We start from the raw sequence: 21,276 nt of genomic DNA, 5'->3' as shown, positions 1-21,276 counted from the left end.
TAAACATGTCCTAACTAATGTGCTAATAGTGAACATATCAACACGTCCTAACGGTGACACATCTAAACGTATAAAAACGTCCTAACTAATGTGCTAATAGTGAACATATAAACATGCCCTAACTAATGTGCTAATAGTGAACATATAAACATGCCCTAACTAATGTGCTAATAGTGAACATATAAACACATCCTAACTAATGTGCTAATAGTGAACATATCAACACGTCCTAACGGTGACACATCTAAACGTATAAACACGTCCTAACTAATGTGCTAATAGTGAACGTATAAACACGTCCTAACTAATGTGCTAATAGTGAACATATAAACACATCCTAACTAATGTGCTAATAGTGAACATATCAACACGTCCTAACGGTGACACATCTAAACGTATAAACACGTCCTAACTAATGTGCTAATAGTGAACGTATAAACACGTCCTAACTAATGTGCTAATAGTGAACATATAAACACATCCTAACTAATGTGCTAATAGTGAACATATCAACACGTCCTAACGGTGACACATCTAAACGTATAAACACATCCTAACTAATGTGCTAATAGTGAACATAGAGGAGTTTCTACAGGGTCACACACACAAGATGTCAGTGTGTTTAAGACACACACACACACACATTCATATATACACACACACACACACACACACACACACCTAACTGCTTTCCGGTGCCGTAGCAGTGGGTGTGGCTACCCACTGATATCGTAACATTGTTGCGTGACCAGAGTGGATATTGTAACATTGTTATTTGACCCAAGTAGCTATGGAAACAGGGTGCTGTTCGGTGTGGCTTCCAATGGCTGCAGCTCAACTTGAAGATCTGGATAAAAACAACACAAACAGACAACAACAACAGTAAACAAAAATAATGGTAAACAACAACACACAAGTGTTATTAGTTTCAGAACAGCGCAGCTAGTTTGTTGTGATGCTTTCGCCATTGGTCTTGTTGCTATAGTGTTTTCACCATTGGTCTTGTTGCTATAGTAACACCGTTGGTCTTTTTGCTATAGTGTTCTCACCGTTGGTCTTGTTGCTATAGTGTTTTCACCATTGGTCTTGGCTTTTAGAAAGACTACCTACTGTGTAGAAATACTACAACTACAACCATCAATTAGAAATACGTATAGGTCGGGGGCACTGTGGCATAAACTGGTTACACGCCCGCACCATATTCATATTCAGCGCCACGTGCCTAACCTCATGGTTTCTCTCTCGCGTGCTGGCTTCCTGTGTGTGTGTGTGTGAGTCCGGATCATTTCCCACCCCATGGTTTCTCTCTCACATGTTGGCTTCCTGTCACTCTCTCCACTATCCTCTTCTATCTATCCCTATCAAAGGCATTAAAGCCCCAAATACATATACGGTAGATATATATGAAATCAGCACAGGTATCGGATATTAGAAATCAGCACAGGTATCGGATATTAGAAAGTATCGGATATTAGAAATCAGCACAGGTATCGGATATTAGAAATCAGCACAGGTATTGGATATTAGAAAGTATCGGATATTAGAAATCAGCACAGGTATCGGATATTGAGGAAAACTGGAGACAGGCTATGTAGCTCAAAGAATGACATAACCAGGCTGTATAGAATGCAACATGTTCATTAGCCTAACTTAAACCTGCTTAACTATTGTCAATGTAAAGATCTAGCCAGTATCTATGCTGTTTTCATGGACAGCATGGAAAGCTTTGTTCGTTGTTTTAAATTGGCTATGTTGTTCGTTGCTGCTACCCATGTTATCTCCAGTGGTTCAACAGTTTCACTTGCACAGATGCGCACACACATTGAATGAGCACTCACACCACTACCCCCTAATGCTACGCCTCTTTATTTGATAACACTAAATCAAGAAATATTATGGAAAATGTTTAGTTTCTTTTTCTTTCAGTCCGCAGTTCCATGATACGATTTGATTGTGCAGAAGATTATCCGCAGAACAGCAATCTCCTCGTTGAGGAGGCCCTAACCCTGCAGATCATAGACAGAGAAAACATGCTCTGGGAACAGAACACAGTGGCATGTCCAGTGTAGCCATGGGTCTGTCTACACGGAAAATGACAAGTGTCTTGGTGCGACCGCACCCCCCGCACCTCCACTTCCAACGTTGCTGATTCCGACAGATACACTTCGGCTTTTTCTCTGGTAGTGGTGGAGCTGACCGGACATCTGAGGCTTCAGGCGTTACCGATTTACCATCATCGCGTCTGGCCTCTGAAAAAAATCTTTTAAGGCTAGTCTGCCTGGGCCTGGCCATGTTTGAACCGTCTCACTCATTCGTTCGTTGTTTAACAGACGTTTTAAGCGTGCACTTTATTTGAAATGCAGCATGCATGTTGTTTAATAACTTTTAAATGGTAGAGCCTGTTCCTTTAAAACATGGCCAAAGGACATATTCTTGCTTTAGTATAGACCTACATTTTAAGGCTTATTCTCAAATTCAGATTGTGTTAGGGAGATGGGATTATTAGGTAATTTCAATCGGACAATTTGACCAGAGATTTAATTTTGTCGGACATTTCATTTTTTTTCCGGCCAATATCCGGCAATTACCGGACAACGGAAACCCTGATTGGAGGTATTGAATGTTTAGGTATTTAAAGTGAAGAAAATATCCATCCACATTATAGTTTGCATATCATTTCCAAATGTTTTGCACTCCCAATAGAACACTGAGACGCCATGTTTGTTTCTGGAACACAAACGTTTGTCCGTGTCTTGGCAACCGCAGTGCGGTCTGTTGCTAGGTGTGTTGTGGTTACCTGGCGAGTGTCTTTTGCGTTGCCGTGACATCAGGTGTCGATACAGCCTCTCCAACAGCCACATGGACACCATGAGGGAACCACTGACCGCCAGCAGCACCAGCAGGACCACACCCAGATACTGCAGGTCCTCATACCGCACCTCTACACACACACACACACACACACACACACGTCAGCAGGGTGCGATTTGTGTAAAAACCAGAGATTTTTTTTGAAGTTTGTAACCCCCCCCCCCCCCCAATTTTTTTTTTTTTAAATGAACGAACGAATCATAGCCTAGTAATGTCATGGCTAATAATAGCCTATATTAATTTTGCCACCTTGTGGCATTGTGCTATCAGTTGTTTGCATAGAGTTTGACTTTCTTATTATATCAGGGGATCTAAACTTGCATGTGGATAGTCCTGAAAACAATGATGCCAAGGAATTCATTGCACTAATCGATACATTCTCCCTAACACAGCATGTACAGGGGCCAACACACTCTCTCGGCCATACCCTCGACCTTGTTATTACAAAGGGTCTCGATGTCTCTACAGCTGTTAAAGACCTGGCCTTATCTGATCATTTCTGCGTGTTCTTTGATGTGTCTATGTCCCCACACACTCAAAACACAGCTATGATGGTAAAAAGGAGAATCATAAATGATCAGACAAGTGCTCTCTTTAAGCAAGCACTTTCACAAGTCAAGTCAACTGTCAGACTTTGAAGACTTATTTGATCACTTTAATGCAAAAATGGCAAACATTATGGGTGACATTGCTCCATTACAATTCAAGAAAGTTAAGGACAAACAGAAAGCACCATGGAGGCAAAATCCAGCAGTTAAACTTCTAAAAAGAGAGTGTAGGAAGACTGAAAGAAAATGGCGTAAATACAAACTTCAGATCCACTATGAAATCCATAAAGAGATGCTACGCGCATATAACTCTGAAATATGCAAAGCAAGACAGTCTTTCTTTTCTAACATTATCAATAGAAGTTCAAATAACACTTGTATTCTATTTTCAACTGTTGATAAGTTAACAAATCCCCCCTCACAATTAGCGAATGAACTTCTCTCAACTAATAAATGCAATGAGTTTTCATCTTTTTTTAAAGGTAAAATTGACAAAATCAGACTCAACATATCTGCTCAATTACAAATTCAACAACCTGAACTTCCAGCAACAAACAGAGGGAAACTAAACTTGATGTCAGAGTTCAACTTGATAGACTACGAAACACTTGAAAAAACGGTACAGAATCTCAGCTCTTCCACATGTGTCTTAGACACTCTGCCTACCAATTTCTTCAAAACTGTTTTTCACCTCATAGCGGCGGATGTCCTTCAAATTGTAAATGTATCACTGCTGTCTGGCACTTTTCCTAAGTCACTGAAAACAGCTGTTGTAAAGCCACTTTTCAAGAAAAATAACCTGGATGCCTCCATGCTAAACAATTACAGGCCCATATTCAATCTACCTTGGCAAAATTATTGAAAAAGTAGTCTTTAATCAATTAACCACCTTCCTAACATCAAATGGGTATTTTGATTACTTTCAGTCTGGTTTTCGGGCAAATCACAGCACTGAAACAGCTCTCATTAAAGTTTCCAATGACATACGCTTCAACACAGATTCAGGTAAAACATCAGTCCTAGTGCTACTGGACCTTAGTGCACCATTTGACACTGTTGATAACAATATTTTACTACACAGACTAGAACACTGGGTTGGATTTACAGGCATAGTTATCAGCTGGCTAAAATCATATCTACAAGAAAGGAGCTTCTTTGTTGCCATCGGAAACTGTACCTCAACACCAACGTCCTTGACCTGTGGTGTTCCCCAGGGGTCGATCTTGGGGCCACTATTATTCAACCTCTATATGCTCCCACTTGGACAAATCATTCAAAATAATTTGATTTCATATCATAGCTATGCAGATGACACACAAATTTACTTAGCTCTATCACCAAACGACTATGGTCCTCTTGAATCTATGTGTCAGTGTATAGAACAAATCTACACCTGGATGTCTCAATTTTCTTCAGCTGAACAAAGAAAAAACTGAAGTAATTATATTTGGTAAAAAGGAGGAAAGACTTAGGGTTGCCACTCTCCTTGACACAAAAGGGTTGAAGGCAAAGGATACTGTTAAAAATCTTGGTGTATTAATTGACAGTGATCTAAATTTCAACATCCACATGAAAGCAATAACTAAATCAGCTTTTTACCACCTCAAAAATATTGCCAAACTCAGAGGGCTGATGTCAAAGCATGACTTAGAAAAACTCATTCATGCATTTATCTCCAGCAGGGTTGATTACTGCAATGGACTGTTCACAGGCCTTCCTAAAAAGACTATTAAAGCAGCTAGGATTCTAACAAAAACTAAAAGAACTGACCACATTACTCCAATTCTTAAGTCCTTGCACTGGCTTCCAGTAAGTCACAGAATTGACTTTAAAGCACTATTGCTTGTTTATAAATCAGTAAATGGAGCAGGACCTAAATACTTGTCAGACATGCTTCAGCAGTACACACCTTCTCGTCCTCTCAGGTCCCAGGTGAAAAACCTGCTAGTAAAACCTACAGTTAGAACTAAACATGGTGAAGCAGCTTTTAGCTGCTATGCGGCTCAGCTGTGGAACCAACTTTCGGATGACATCAAAAAGGCCCCAACTGTAGCCAGTTTTAAATCTAGACTTAAGACCAAACTGTTCTCAGATGCTTTCTGCTAACTGTACCGAGTTACAAATTCTGAATCTGCCTTGATAATTATTCTACCTTGTCTTTTATTACTTTTTTTACTACTTTTGCCTTTGTTTTTGCTTACTAATTATTCTTTATTTTTAAATGATTTTACCTTGTGTTTTATGTTTTCTTTTTATTATGATCTTTACCTTTTAACTATTCTTTGACTATATTGCCCTTCTATGCTTTTATTTGTTATTATTGTTTTGTTTTGTTTTGTTTTGTTTATGTAAAGCACATTGAATGACCTCTGTGTATGAAATGCGCTATATAAATAAATTTGACTTGACTTGACTTGTAACATTTACCTTTATCTTAGTTTTAGTTTACCGTGGTGTATGACTTTAAACAGCGAGTGTGCTTGGTATGATGATCAGCCGTTTTGACAAGCATACAAATTCACCTTGTTCTTGCCCCATCTGAAATGACTCCTCTACTTTTGCTGCCTCCATCCTTTCTGTATTTGTTATGTAAAAAAACGTAACGTAAAGATAACATGATGTTTATTTGGGGTAGACTGAGTACAGTTGAGACATGTGTACAGTTGAGACACCTTAAATATCTTGCTTGCACAGCAAGCCCAAGTTGTGATTTTTGCTATGCACATGTGTATTAGTGCCCTCTTTGATCATGTCAAATTTGAACGACACAAGTATCTCCCATCCAAGGATATCGGCAAATGTTTTTTTTCCAAAGTAAGAATGTCACTTCACCATGCACCTTCGACAATGAATAGCTCATTACACTTATGTTACTGTTAAACGTAACTGGTATCATTACAAACATTATTCTGTGTCCTAAAAACTGGCATATTTTATGGCATTGTGTTATGTAAGGTTGTTGCAAAATCTAGAGAAATGTGTGAGGTGGTCAGCGGGGGACAATTGAGACACACATTGGATTGTGTTAGGCTACTTGAACATTCCATTTGTAGGCTACTGTTCGCTATCTGTTCCTGTGTCACATTTTGTTCATGATGTATTCCTTTTAACCAACGCTAATTTAAATTAAATGAATAAATTTGAACTACAAACACTTTGCAATTGCTATGTTTTTATTTACTCAACTTTCTAACTAACGGTTAGTTAACTATACATCATTAAAGATGGGTGTCTCAACTGTACCAGGTAGGTGTCTCAACTGTACTCTATAGGGTACAGTTGAGACACAGTCAAGACAAAAAATGCACCTAATGTTTATGAGCTAATTGTGGAAAATATAAACTATTTATGGGTATTATTGATTGATAATATCTTAGTCTACAAGCTAAGGAAATGGCATGTGGAATGTTGTGTGGAAAATCACTCCTTTTCAGTATCTATTTTTTGTTTGATTTTGTGTGGGCAAAAAGTGTCTCAACTGTACTCAGTCTACCCTATTTGTATTTTACAGTATATCCATTGGTAATGTAGCCTTTGAATTTCTATGTAGGCTACACAATCACCTAAGATGCACGAGAAATAAATAGGTTTCTGCGATCGGTTGATTACTCAAACTTGCAATAACACCCGTTTGATTAGACTCATAGGCTACCCTCGGTTACGGTCTCATTCAGTAGCCTGGCGCGCGGTCACTTCGTGAACCTACTATAAGCCAGCAACATTCACCTCTCTAACATTTAACTTTATAACTAAAGATAACATGATGTTTATTTGTAGGCTATGTGATGAACTTCCCCATTGATATGTGAATGGCCATGAACACAATCATCTACAATGCACTAAAAACAAGGCATGGTTAATAACTTGCCGCGAACCTAGACAACCATTTTGATTACATAGAGTCATAGCCTATAGCCTACCTCGTAGTGATGTAGTACTCGAGTCCGGTCTCGGACTCGAGACCGGTCTCGAGACCAATTTCTGCTTTCTCGGTCTCGTCTCGGACTCGTTCCTTCAAAGACTCGGTCTTGACTCGGTCTCAGATCACAGTGGGAGGAGAAGGACTCGTAATTTCAGACCGAGTCCTCGAGACCAACGCATTTTTTATGTTCATATAAAAAAACCACACAACAACAATAATAATAAAATGCAATGTTGACCGGCATTATTTAAAAATGACATCCCATGGTGCAATGCAAAGATACTGCCGTCAGAGCCGTTTATTTATCTCTATGGCTCTGCTGCCGGTGAATGTCTGTAGGTCAGCATAGTCCATATTAAGACGTTAAGACTGCTCTTCTAAACAATTCCCAATCTAGCTTAGTCTGTAGGCCTAATGGTTGATTATTAACTGGGGTGATATTAAATCATGAATATGAAAACTGACATGTTTTTATGGTCTTGGTCTCGACTCGGTCTCGACTCCTAAAGGACTTGGTCTCGACTCGGACTTGCTTCCTCAAAGACTCGGTCTTGACTCGGACTCGACTGTATTTGGAAACCAACAGACTCGGTCTCGACTCGGTCTCGACCCTTCAAAGACTCGGTCTTGACTCGGACTCGGCATAGGCGGTCTCGTCCCCATCACTACTACCTCGGTTACGGTCTCGTTCAGTAAGTAGCCTGATGCGCGGCCTCTTCGTGAAAAACGAAGCCAGCAACATTAACTTCTCTAACATTTAACTTTATAACTACCCAGATAACGTGTATTTGTAGCCTATGTGATGTAGGCTACTTCCCCATCAATAATGTGTGTGTGTGTGTGTGAATTGTCATGAACACAATCATCTACGATACTAGAATAAGGCTTGGTTAATAACTAACTTGCCGAGAACCTAGACCGTTTGATAACATTAAACTCACCCTCGGTTACGGTCTCGTTCAGCCTGGCACGGTCGTAACTAGGCTACTAAGAAGCAGCAACATTTAACTTTATAACTTTAAGATAATATGACGTGTAGGCTAGTATGAGATGTAGGCTTACTTCCCCATCGATAATGTGTGAATTGTCATGAATAAATAATCTAGGCTACGATGCACTAACAAGGCTGGTATGAATCAAACTTGCCAAAAACCAAGACACGATAAAGGGTACAGCGGTTGCACGGTTACAATCAGTCTCATTCAGTCTCCTCGTGACAGCCTGCAGCCTACAGTCATTCACTTCTAAGCATTTATTTAACATGACTACTAAGATAACATTAGGCCTATGTGTATTTGTAGGTAGGCTATGTGATATAGCCTAATACTTTCTCATCTATAAAATTTCCATGAACATAATCATCTAGTTTGCACTAGAAAGGCTTATGTGATCGGTTGATTACTGGAACTTGCCGTGAACCTAGCGAACTGTTTGACTCGTTTGGCAGCCACGGTTATGAGGCCCAGAGCCATACAGGCTCATTATAGTTTGACTGATTATACTACCACTCCACTCCAGTAGAGGCGCAATACGCGATATGATGAAAGAGTAGCGACGAGAACACTCGAGCACAGCCAATCAAGCCAGCGTTGCTCTGTATGTGAAAACAAATGATGTTAGGAACACTGAGTCGGTTTATTGACGTTTGGCACTCGATTCTCCCGGCTCAGTGACACGAACCGGGTTAATTAACCGACACATCGGTCAGTTCGTCAACACTAACTTATATGAAGTAGCATTAATCAATATGAGGGGCAGAGGGGGATAAATGTTGTCCCCCCCCGGCGATGAAAATAATTAAGGAGAGGGGAGGATATCAAGACCAGAGGGAGGTCCCCCCCTACAAATCGCACCCTGCACGTCAGTACCACCAAACAGCACCAGCAAGAACACACCCAGATACTGCAGGTCCTCATACCGCACCTCTACACACACACACACACACACACACACACGTCAGTACTGCCAGCAACACCAGCATGAACACACCAAGATACTGCAGATCGTCATACCGCACCTCTACACACACACACACACACACACACACACACGTCAGTACTGCCAGCAACACCAGCATGAACACACCAAGATACTGCAGATCCTCAAACTACTTTGTGTTGCGCACGACGGAATGGATCGGCAGCATGGCAAGATGTTTTCCTTTCTCTTGTCGAGGTGTTGAGAAGATCCCTGGTTCAAGTCGTAGGCCTACTCTGTAGCTCCCCTGGCTAGTCTCCCGCTGGTAACTCCACACTCATCTCCGAGTTCACGTTTCCCTTCCACCAGTATACAACTAATTCAACATATTCCACAACTCACTTTCCTTCAGTGACTCAGACTCTTTCATACTTTCCCTTTTTGTTTAAATAGCATTTTATTTTTGATTGTATGGAGGGATTTCGATTATTTAAGTTGTGTATGAATATTTTTGGTTTAATTTAAACTATCACAATATATGATTTGAAACGTATAAAACGTGTTTGTGTTGTTTGATTTGTGTGATAGTTTCGCTCTAACTGTGACTACATTTGAATTGGCAGCAAATACTGCCTGGCACCCCAGAGACAATTGAATCTCTAAATTTAAAAATAAAAGATTCAGATTAGTCACGTTACAATCTTGCCATGCTGCCGATCCATTCCGTCGTGCGCAACACAAAGTAGTTTGAGCCGGTCCTATTTTGCTCAGGATCCGCGCTGCTTCATAGTAATTCCTCAAAGGGATTAATCCACAAGGGTACGATCCAAGGAATCCAATGGTACTACATCCAGTGTGAAATATCTCTTTAAAATGCTCCCGCCATGTCTCACATGCCCTCGGTAACTACTCTCTCCGATAGAGCTTCCTGTAATTAGCACTCTCTTCCCGCAGGTTAGGCCAAGCAGCCTTTTATCGTCAGCTGACTGCGTGACGTTAACAAGCCCAATTGCGTTTAAGCAACCTGGTTGGATAAGCCTAAAGTAATATTTTTATTATAAAGAATATGGAGCGGTCCGCTACACCGCACTTCTACACACACACACACACGCGCACACGCGCGCAGAAACAGACAAATCTGCTGCACCAGCCCCTTGAACAGGTTTGACTTGACAGACATGTAGGTGTTGTTGTGTGTGTGCGTGTGCGTGTGTGTGTGCGTGTGCGAGTGTGTGTGTATGTGCGTGTGTGTGTGTGTGCGTGTGTGTGTGTGTGTTTGTGTGTGTGTGTGTGTGTTTGTGTGTTTGTGTGTGCGTGTGTGTGTGCATGTGTGTGTGTGTGTGTGTGTGTGTTTGGGTGTGTGTGTGTGTGTGTGTGTGTGTGTGAGAAATGTTGTCGGCCAATTACAGGAGCAGTTTCTTGGATGATCCCACCCCCCCCCCCCCCACACACACACACACAAACACACACATACACACACACACAGACCCTAAAGGGGAACAGAAACACCTAGAGACATTGCCCAAATGTGCACACACACACACACACACGCACACTCACACACTCGATTCAATTACTACTACATTTCTCAGCAAGATAATTAGTTTTAAAATGAACTATTAAATCAACTATTGGTTCTAATGTATTTACTATGAAGTAGTATTAGTAAGTGTTCGGGTTAGGGTAGTAGTATTAGTATTAGTCAGGGTATTAGTATTAGTAAGGGTTAGGGTATTAGTATTAGTAAGGGTATTAGTATTAGTAAGGGTTAGGGTATTAGTATTAGTAAGGGTTAGGAAATTAGAATTAAAATTTGCTTTGGTGAGTGGTTGTTTGGACCATTATGCACTGGCCAGTTGTCCCCGCCCCACTCATCCCATCTAAAAGTAAAAATAAATAAATAAATAAAACAGAATAAAATAAAAGTTAAAAGGAAATAAAATAAAATAAAAGAGAGGAGCTTGTAAAAAAGACACAGAGTGGTTTAAAACTTTAATTTAATTTTTCATTAAGACCTTGTGGGTGTAGTGTTTGAAGTTTTAAAATCCACAATCTCTCTGCTCTTTTCCTCTGTAAAATTGTCCAGCCTGGGTTCCCTTCAAGGCCACAGACCCTCAAATGTGTGATGTTGTGCGTCTGGAAATGTGTGACAAGATAAGTGTTGAGTGTATTTTTATGTATGTTGTGCAGATGTTGTTTGAGGCGTATGCGAAGTGTATGTCCAGTTTCCCCGATGTACAACATGTGACAGTGAGTGCAGGTGATAACATATACTAAATTGGGAGTGTCTAAGTTGAGTGGATTGGTGGGTGCAGAACAGTGACTATGAATATTGGTGATGAATAGGTGAGGGGTGAAGTGTAAGTTTTCTTTAGGGGGTGGTGGTTGTAAGTGACGGGTGAAGGTGGTGCGTATGAGGAGGTCTTTGAGATTTTTATTGCGTCTATATGCGGAGATGAGTGTGTGGTGTTGGAAGGTGGGGTGTGTTGTTTGGAAATCAGTATAGTGTTGTTTCAGTGTGTGGTGAAGGTGTTGTATGCCGTGTGAGTAGGTGCCAATAAGGGGCAGGAGATGGGGTGGGTCAGGGTTGGGGTTAGGAAGAGGGTTGGGGTTAGGGTTAGGCAAAGGGTTGGGGTTGGGGTTAAGGTTAGGAAAAGGGTTGGGGTTAAGGTTGGGGTTAAGGTTAGGAAGAGGGTTGGGGTTAAGGTTAGGAAAAGGGTTGGGGTTGGGGTTAAGGTTAGGAAAAGGGTTGGGGTTAAGGTTGGGGTTAAGGTTAGGAAGAGGGTTGGGGTTAAGGTTAGGAAAAGGGTTGGGGTTAAGGTTAGGAAAGGGGTAGGGGTTAGAGTCAGGGTTAAGGTTAGGAAAAGGGTTAGGATTAGGATCTGGGTCTGGGTTGGGGTCCGGGTTGGGGTTAAGAGGAGGGTCTGGTGTGGGAGTGGGTGATGGGCAAGTGTTTGGGGTGTATGAGTGAGTGGGAGCAAGGCCGGCCAAAGTCAAGTGCTTAATGTGGCGGAGGAAACGTTTAGAATAGTGCCTCTTACGGAGGGCTTGAAAGAGTTGTTGTATGGCATAGTGAAGGTCTGTGGGAAAGGAGCAGATGCGATGAAAGCGGATTATTTGTGATTTAACTATGGATCTAAACGTGTGTTTTGGGTGATTGCTGTGCTTGTGCAAAAGTGAGTGAGTGTCCGTGGGTTTAAAATAAACTTTGGAGCTAAAAGTTTTATGTGTAGGTGAAATAGGGGTGAAAAAGATGGTAGTGTCTAGAAAATTAATTTGGTGAGGGTCAATAGTGGCCTTAAGTGAGATGGATGGGTGATGTGAGTTTAAGGTGTCTAAAAAAGTGTTGAAATCCTGTAGGGGGTGTGGCCAAGCTCCAATGATGTCATCCAGATAACGAAAATAAAAAGTGGGTTGAAGGGGGCACTTGGCCAGGGCGGCCTGCTCCCACTCACTCATGTAGATGTTGGCGTAGGAAGGTGCAAAGCGTTGACCCATGGCAGTCCCGTGTACTTGTAGGTAAAGTTTCTTGTCAAAGTTAAAATCATTAGTATTAAAATTAGTATTAGTAAGGGTTAGGGTATTAGTAAGGGTTAGGGTATTAGTATTAGTAAGGGTTAGGGTATTAGTATTAGTAAGGGTGGCTCCATGGGGAGTTCTGGCGAGTGTCTGAATAACAGATACACACAAGCCTTCCTGAGCCCAGGGCACAGATCTACTTCCTGACGTTCATCCAATCAGAAGCCCAGCTGAAGGAGTCCTACCTGTCACCTGTAGCAACAGGCCCGCCTCTTTACTGTTGCCGGACGACTCTGTAACCGTGACGACGTAGTATCCGGTGTCATGGAGACGCAGCTGTGTGAGTGTGAGGGACCCGTTGGTGTGCATCTCCACTCGCCTCTCGTAGCCTGAGGACACGTTGGGTGGGACACCTGGTTGCCAGGTAACTATGGGATGCACACCCGTGGCCGTAGCAACCCTCCAGGAGACGAGCGGAAGGCCCAAACTGGACACATCAGCAGGCAGCAGGACGGAACCCTGCACCACCGCATGCAAGGAACCCTCCGGAACATGCAGAACCAGCGCCTGGGCTGAGATGAGGGGGGGGGGGGGGGGGGTCGAGAGGAGGATGAAGAGAAGGTAGAGAGAGAGGGAAGAGGAGAGGTAGAAAAGAGAGAGGAAAGAGGAGAGGTGGAGAGAGAGAGGGAAAAGGAGAGGTAGAAAAGAGAGAGGGCAGAGGAGAGGTAGAGAGAGAGAGGGAGGAGGAGAGGTGGAGAGAGAGAGGGAAGAGGAGAGGTGGAGAGAGAGAGGGAAGAGGAGAGGTAGAGAGAGGGAAGAGGAGAGGTGGAGAGAGAGAGGGAAGAGGAGAGGTAGAAAAGAGAGAGGAAAGAGGAGAGGTGGAGAGAGAGAGGGAAAAGGAGAGGTAGAAAAGAGAGAGGGCAGAGGAGAGGTAGAGAGAGAGAGGGAGGAGGAGAGGTGGAGAGAGAGAGGGAAGAGGAGAGGTAGAAAAGAGAGAGGAAAGAGGAGAGGTGGAGAGAGAGAGGGAAAAGGAGAGGTAGAAAAGAGAGAGGGCAGAGGAGAGGTAGAGAGAGAGAGGGAGGAGGAGAGGTGGAGAGAGAGAGGGAAGAGGAGAGGTAGAAAAGAGAGAGGGAAGAGGAGAGGTAGAGAGAGAGAGGGAGGAGGAGAGGTGGAGAGAGAGAGGGAAGAGGAGAGGTAGAAAAGAGAGAGGAAAGAGGAGAGGTGGAGAGAGAGAGGGAAAAGGAGAGGTAGAAAAGAGAGAGGGCAGAGGAGAGGTAGAGAGAGAGAGGGAGGAGGAGAGGTGGAGAGAGAGAGGGAAGAGGAGAGGTAGAAAAGAGAGAGGGAAGAGGAGAGGTAGAGAGAGGGAAGAGGAGAGATCAGTCTTCAAATCAATGAGTCAAACAAACAAACACCCCCCTTCATAACAACAATATGACTCAGCACTGGACTCAGCTGATGGCTCTTTACAGCAGGGACACGGGGAGTGTCTCCTGGTCCTGTGTGCAGTGTAGAGTCTCCCGTCATTGCAGCATGGCTCAGACTTGGAGAGTCAAACGCTGATCCCATCTGTTTCAGCCCCTCACCCCTTCGGCCACTGTTAAACTATGTTGGCGTGCTCCAATGCAGCTGACCCATCCTGACCCACTACCCCAGACCTTCCTGTACCGCTTTCAGCAGACTCCACCCCCTCTACGCCCATTTCCTGCTGTAGTGGAACCTGAGCCTCCAGATGGAGAGAGAAAGAGAGGAGAGATAGAGATAGATATGGAGAGAGAGAGGAGAGATGGAGGGAGAGGAGAGGAGAGAGAGGAGAGATGGAGAGAGATATGGAGAGAGAGGAGAGAGAGGAGAGGAGAGATGGAGAGAGATATGGAGAGAGAGGAGAGATGGAGAGAGAGGAGAGATGGAGGGAGAGGAGAGGAGAGAGATGTGGAGAGAGAGGAGAGGAAAGATGGAGAGAGAGGAGAGATGGAGAGAGAGGAGAGATGGAGAGAGAGATGGAGGGAGAGGAGAGATGGAGGGAGAGGAGAGATGGAGAGAGAGGAGAGGAGAGATGAAAAGAGAGAGAAGAGAGATAGAGGAGAGGAGAGATGGAGAGAGAGGAGAGGAGAGATGGATAAGAGAGATAGATGGAGAGAGAGAAGAGAGATAGAGGAGAGGAGAGATGGAGAGAGAAGAGGAGAGAGATAGAGGAGAGCAGAGAGAGATGGAGAGAGAGACTGACATCACTTAGACGTCAACAAAAATATAATTATTACACAAGGTACTGTATATGCAACAGCGTTTGAAAAAACATTAAAGCAAAATGTCTGAATGAGTAGATGGTCAAAATGGGAAACTTTGTGTTGCCTTTAATAACAAAAGGATTTACAACATCGAAACACTCCCAGATAGCAATTTCCTTTGGGCCGGATCCGCATAAAAGCCTTTAGATCTGCCTGTAGCGGACATACGGTATCTGACTGTGGGCCAGGTCTGCTCCTGATACAGGTTTCAGCTCTGCTAGCAATGCTGTTTTATCACCGGTTTACAGATTTGTCCCAGGTCCAATTTCCGCAGCTCAACTGGAAGTCAGGAGATGCGTTTAAAATACAAAACACTGATTTGGCCCAAACCTGTGATACGGATATGAGCCGAAGGACCATTTTTTCACAGCAGACCCAGGTGGTAATGATATTAATTAAGGTGCTGATTCTGCTAAATTGACCTTTCCCTACTTCATTGTCAACTGGCTGCTAAAGAAAGGTATTTTGGAATGGCACAAATTTAGAAACCATGGGGGTGCACTATGTTCCCATGGCCACTTCATTTCTACAGTAAGGCTGGAAAAGAAGATATAGTTGGCTCAATATTGATCATATGTTCGTTTCATTATTTTTATTATTACCTAGCAGTGGTAAAAGTAGTCAATTGTTGTTTGTGTCAGATCTAACAGTGCTATGAAACAACCCCATATTCTTGCCACGCATGCAGAAGTCCAAGCAGTAATGTTAATCAAGGATCTTTGGTTTGCTCACTATAAATCTTTTGACATGATTTGCCAGCCTGGGTTTGACTAGGACAGCCCAACTTTTCAAGGTAGTATCTGCTTTTTATCTCTGTTGGTTTATTCAGAGACAACAACAAGCAACCGAGCGATTGATAACTTTACTATTATTTTCCAGCAACAACAACTAGCTTAACTTAAACAAAACAGCCATCACAATAACTATTTTGGAAAAAACAGTGATAACGCTAACAGGATCACTGATGATAAAAAATGAGTGTAATTGTGACTTAGGCTATTTGCAAAAAGGAATAAATGGCTAATGTTTATTTTGTGTTGTTTCAGATTGACCATGGAGATGACTGAGGAAGACAGCCTGAATATCGATGGGAACAGTGGAATTAACACGACTTAAACTTTGTCTGGGATGGCACTTCTACAGGCAGGTTGTTGAATAAAAAAAATAATAAGACACTTATGTGTAAAGTTTTTTTTTACCCCCCTTGTGTTTGTAGCCTAGCTTATGTTTATCAGTTGAGCTGTTGGGAAAACGTTACGAACTTTAGCCTGGGTGAACCTATAACGAACCTGTTAGCAAATGTGTAGCAAACAGATTTTTCAGGATAATTAGCCCTAATTACCAATCACATTTCACATGTCAAATAAAGCCAGCTGATGTCTGATAAACGGGTCCGTACCACACACAATAAGCGGACCCGTATTGCATATGATAAACAGATCTGGAACACGTCAGTAACACAGACTACCATACGGAACTGGGCCAGTCTTAGCCCTTATTGGTACCAGATCCGTCAAACGGATCCAGGCCAATTTTGGACCGATGTGCGTTTGGACGCCGGATCAGGTCCATTATGCAGATCCGTGCCGGACGTTATGGTAGGTGTGTCCCAGTGTATGTTTGCTATCTGGGCTGCCACACCAAGAGGATTTACAACGTCGAAACACTGCCACGCCCTCATCAGTCCACCAAATGGCTGTTTGCAGCTGCAGCGATTGTCAATAACAATTTGGCTTTTATTGAGTGATAGGCCTACTTTACACCTGAATGGCCTAGCCAATATAACTCTGCGTTTGTTTGCTATTTGAATGGCCTAGCCAATATAACTCTGCGTTTGTTTGCTATTTGAATGGCTTAGCCAATATAACTCTGTCAAACAGATACATAACTTAGTTACCGGTGTTACCGGATATACGGTTTCTGAGATTCTGAGTTTCCGGGGCGGAGTTTAGCGTGAATATTTATGAACGGAGGATGTCGTGCGCGAGTGCCTAGACGCCCATTGCTGAAGCGTGAATGAAATGGAACTGAAAATGTTATCAAAGAAAGTAGAAGACCACGGCGTTGTAACACGTTTTTGGATGTTGTCATGTGTTATTAATGGAAAGTATGACTATGTCGTGTTCGAGTATAGATGCAATTTGGCGTCAATGTTGTTATCTTGTGTCGCAGCCAGTCAAACAAAACGTTGTGTCAGATTTAGTGGGTCGCTTACCATTAAGGATATTGGCGATTTTTTTGCACAGTAGGCCTTGATGGTAGTCCTAGCCTAGCTAGGCTATTATGTTTTTATCGTTTTGATTGTAGCCTAGCCTCTGATGTTAGCCCAGGCAGCAACATAGCCTACATCAGATTGACCCACTGTATAGCCTACAACACAAATGTCTGTGCAAGAAATAGCCCATGTTGCCTGTGCATGTCCTAACTCTGAACAAATGGTATCCTGTCATTGCCCTCATGCACATGTGATATGTTATTCTGAGACATAATCTATAGGATTTACTACACATAACTAAACACACAAAAAGTTGTAAAAACAATTTATTGTATTAGTTATTTACAGTCAGGGCAAATAAACTGTCCTTCAGTGTCAGGCCAGTTTACACATTCAGTGGTAGGCCTACCAGCCCTGGCAGCAATCACATTTTATCTTCAAGACAAAAAACATTGGCTTGACATCACTCAAAGTTAAACAATATTATCATACCAAAATACCCACAGAGTGTTGTGTGCAAGGATAAGGATATACAAAATAAAGTTTGGGTAATCAGCCTTGAAAGGGCAGAAATGGGGTGCCCTGTCTATTGTACAGCAGTTTATTCTTTTCAATTTTAATTTTGCATTGTAAGAGGGAGTCTGGCCAAGTTAGCCTAATATTCTTAGGGAATAGAACATAGATTTGGTCGAAAATGTAAATTCATAGGCATATACATATAGAACAGCCTGATATGAGCCTGTCTGGCATCAAATACATGAGTGGAGTGGTGTGTTTTGGTGAGTGCTGGTGAACATATTTTCATCACAGCAGGCAACTAAGTAACTTGATGATACACTACAATAAGAAAGCAAAAATTCATATTATAATGAACATAAACATAATTCTGTTGTCTGTTTCTCTGTTCCTACCTGAAGGACCTAACTGTTCCTACCTAAACTTTCAAAGCGATAAGACCTGCTCAAAATGCCATTAACTCTATTAAGAGTGTATGGGCTTTCAAAATGATTTTGGAAACGTTATTTTAAGGTAAAAACTCTTCAGGGGTTCATATGTAGTCATTCACCTCAATCTGATGAACTTTATGTTATAGTCCCCCCCCCCCCAATCATCCTCATTGAGCACATAGGTTCTTGTAAAGTACTACTTAATTGCATTTGTAACCATTACCTTTTGAATAAACAGATTCTATATGACCATACCCCACATTAATAACATTAACCCATTCATCTTGTGTATCTGAAGGACTTATGTAAGTAGGCATCATCCATGTAAAGCTAGACAGTGTTTGTAAGGTAATACAAAGCATATTGACTTAATGTAGTTATGACCTTTATGGATAAACATAACCAATATACTATAAGTGCATGGCCCATATTGATGTCCTGCTTCCCTAATAAATAACAACATGATTGTATAAAACAAGTTTTATTATTTCACAAGACTCCAAGATATCAGAATGTCCAATAAAGCATGCCTTAATGATCTGTTTTGGCAACAGAGGTAGCTGAGCATTGTAATGCAGCACAAGTAAATTTGTCAAACTAGGCTAACATGTTTGTGTAGGCAAGCATGCATGATCAAACCTTGAAACTCATTGGACATCACACACAAAAAAAGTAAACAGATGATGTACTGACACTTAAAAGACATCTACTATAATGTCCCACTGACATTACAACGTTAAGTGCTAAATAGCCCATTTAAACAGGGCTAAATGAAAGTCCTAATGACAATTTGATAGGCTGTAGCCTGCCTGTCTAGGCTACACAAGATCAAAACATATACGCCAAATTGCATAATCGCGTACACTTACTCGACCACCAGTGGTCGTCGAAATTGTCACGTTTTTCCACAAAAACCCATATCAACATTCAAAAACGTGTTAAAATTGCTGTAGTCTTCTAGCTTCTTTAACAACATTTTCAGTTCCATTTGAGTCACGCTTCATGAATGCTCTCTAGGCGCGCGCGCACGACATCCTGCGTTTATAAATATTCACGCTAAACTCCACCCGACTCCACCCATGGAAACCCAGAATCTCAGAAACCGTATATCTGGTAACACCGGTACCTTTATTGACACACGTAGGCTATAACGTGTGTCCAGTTCAATAACCCTTGATTGCTACTCTGGCAGCTCCAAAATCAATTAGGGGAAGAAAGACTCCACATGCCCATGGGCTCAATTAGGGCTTTAGCTTGCAGGACCATGTGCAAGTTACTAATGCAAAACAATTTGATAGCCTATTTTATAACCACACAGTAGAAACCAGACTCCACCACCAACATCTTTGCAAGCACAATTTCATTGCTTCAGCTCTGCCATGAAAAATGAGTTTGTCTTACAAGTTTACAGAATAGAGTAGCCTAAATGAGTTTACAGAATAGAGTAGCCTAAATGAGTTTGCCTTACAAGTTTACAGAATAGAGTAGCCTAAATGAGTTTACAGAATAGAGTAGCCTAAATGAGTTTGTCTTACAAGTTTACACCAAATAGAGTAGCCTAAATGTCCCAGACAATGTAGTGCAATAAAGGACCAATGCTCGTCTCTTGTCAGATTTAGTTAGACAAACGTGTCATGTTTGTCAGATCCATTGAATAGAACTGAACTTGCATGTATGGGTGGCCAGAGGGTTCTCCATAAATGCTCTGGAACACCCCCCACACACACACACACACACACACACACGCATGTATGGGCGGCCAGAGGGAAGTTCTACTGTGAGCTCCACAAATGCTCTGGGAAATGTAGCTTCTGCAAAACCTACTGCACTGCAAAAAAGGAGCTATGCTATTGAAAAGCTATCTGCTTCAGAAAATAGCTACGCAACGGGGTCATCCCTATGTTCCCCGGGGGGTTAGGATTAAGGGTCCTATGTTCCCCGGTCCTATGTTCCTCACTCGGGGTTAGGGTTAAGGGTCCTATGTTCCCTTGTCCCATACAAAGCGGGGAACATAGGACCGGGGAACATAGGTCCCCTCCCCTACGCTACCACCAAGCTACTGAGAAATGCTAGTAGCTTCGCTACAAGTAGCAAGTTACTGAGGTTAGCCCACCGGCCAAAATGATGTTGGCCCAGTCAGTAAACAATGTCATGAATTTGTGCCAATGTGGGGCCAATGTGTGCTTGCTATCTGGGTAATTTAAGTTGCCTTTCAGATAGCTAGCTCACTAGTTTAATTTGCCTTTTAGATAGCTAGCTTACTAGTTTAATTTGCCTTTTAGATAGCTAGCTTACTAGTTTAATTTGCCTAATAAAAAAGTTGTTTAGTTTTAGACCAAAATGACCAGATTAATGCGATCAACACCTTAGTATAGTCTCAACTGGGTGCTAAACTCTCTCTCTCTCACACACACACACACGCACGCACACACACGCACACACATACACACACACACGCACACGCATGCACACTCACACACACGCGCACACACACTCACACACACGCACACACACTTACCTGTGAGACAGAGGGTGAGCAGTATCAGGAGTGTGTGTGTGCTTGCTGGAGAGAGACCCCTGTGTGTGTGTGTCTTCATCAGGGCCAGCCATCTACCCCCTCACACCATACCTCTCTCTCTCTATCCCTCTCTCTATCCTCTCCCTCTCTCTATTTCTCTCTATCCCTCTCTCCTCTCCCTCTCTCTATCTCTCCTTCTCTCTATCCCTCTCTCCTCTCCCTCTCTCTATCTCTCCTTCTCTCTATCCCTCTATCCTCTCCCTCTCCTCTCCCTCTCTCTATCTCTCCTTCTCTCTATCCCTCTCTCCTCTCCCTCTCTCTATCCCTCTATCCCTCTCTCTATCTCTCCCTCTCTCTATCTCTCATTCTCTCTATCCCTCTATCCTCTCCCTTTCTTTTTCTCCCAGTTTGTCTTTTCTTTCTATCCTCTTCTCTCACTCCAGAACATCCTGCGCTCTGACAACTTCCTGCTTTCTCTCTCTCTCTCCCTCCCTCTTTATCTCTCTCCCTCCCTCTCTATCTCTCTCCTTCTCT

At 42.4% G+C, this 21,276-nt stretch overlaps 1 protein-coding gene across 2 annotated transcripts; it reads right to left on the bottom strand.

Moving 5' to 3' along the window:
• Positions 1 to 164: 164 nt before the first annotated feature.
• Positions 165 to 20,989, bottom strand: LOC121683735 (V-set and transmembrane domain-containing protein 5). Of its 2 annotated transcripts, XM_042063518.1 has the most exons (5): positions 20,949 to 20,989; positions 20,743 to 20,863; positions 13,023 to 13,349; positions 2,798 to 2,941; positions 165 to 847 (listed from the first exon to the last, which is right to left on the bottom strand). In XM_042063518.1, exons 2-5 carry the CDS (start codon positions 20,819 to 20,821, stop codon positions 789 to 791), a joined length of 609 nt encoding a protein of 202 aa, XP_041919452.1. In that variant the 5' UTR covers positions 20,822 to 20,863; positions 20,949 to 20,989; the 3' UTR covers positions 165 to 788. The 2 variants fall into 2 exon arrangements, with proteins under 2 accessions (XP_041919452.1, XP_041919451.1); XM_042063517.1 differs by lacking the exon at positions 20,949 to 20,989 and having other exon boundaries at positions 20,743 to 20,928.
• Positions 20,990 to 21,276: the final 287 nt, after the last annotated feature.

The sequence above is a fragment of the Alosa sapidissima genome, chromosome 15, assembly GCF_018492685.1.
Source record: "Alosa sapidissima isolate fAloSap1 chromosome 15, fAloSap1.pri, whole genome shotgun sequence".
In the NCBI taxonomy this organism is placed as follows: Eukaryota; Metazoa; Chordata; class Actinopteri; order Clupeiformes; family Clupeidae; genus Alosa; species Alosa sapidissima.
This window is presented reverse-complemented; position numbering and strand designations above follow the sequence as displayed.

What these genes read in the sequence shown, in the direction of transcription:
- LOC121683735 (XM_042063518.1), bottom strand. Translation starts at nt 20,821, where the DNA reads ATGAAGACACACACACACAGGGGTCTCTCTCCAGCAAGCACACACACA. An exon ending in GCTCACCCTCTGTCTCACAG is followed by an intron (nt 13,350 to 20,742) that starts GTAAGTGTGTGT and finishes CCCTCATCTCAG; the next exon opens with CCCAGGCGCTGGTTCTGCAT. An exon ending in CCTGTTGCTACAGGTGACAG is followed by an intron (nt 2,942 to 13,022) that starts GTAGGACTCCTT and finishes GTGTGTGTGTAG; the next exon opens with AGGTGCGGTATGAGGACCTG.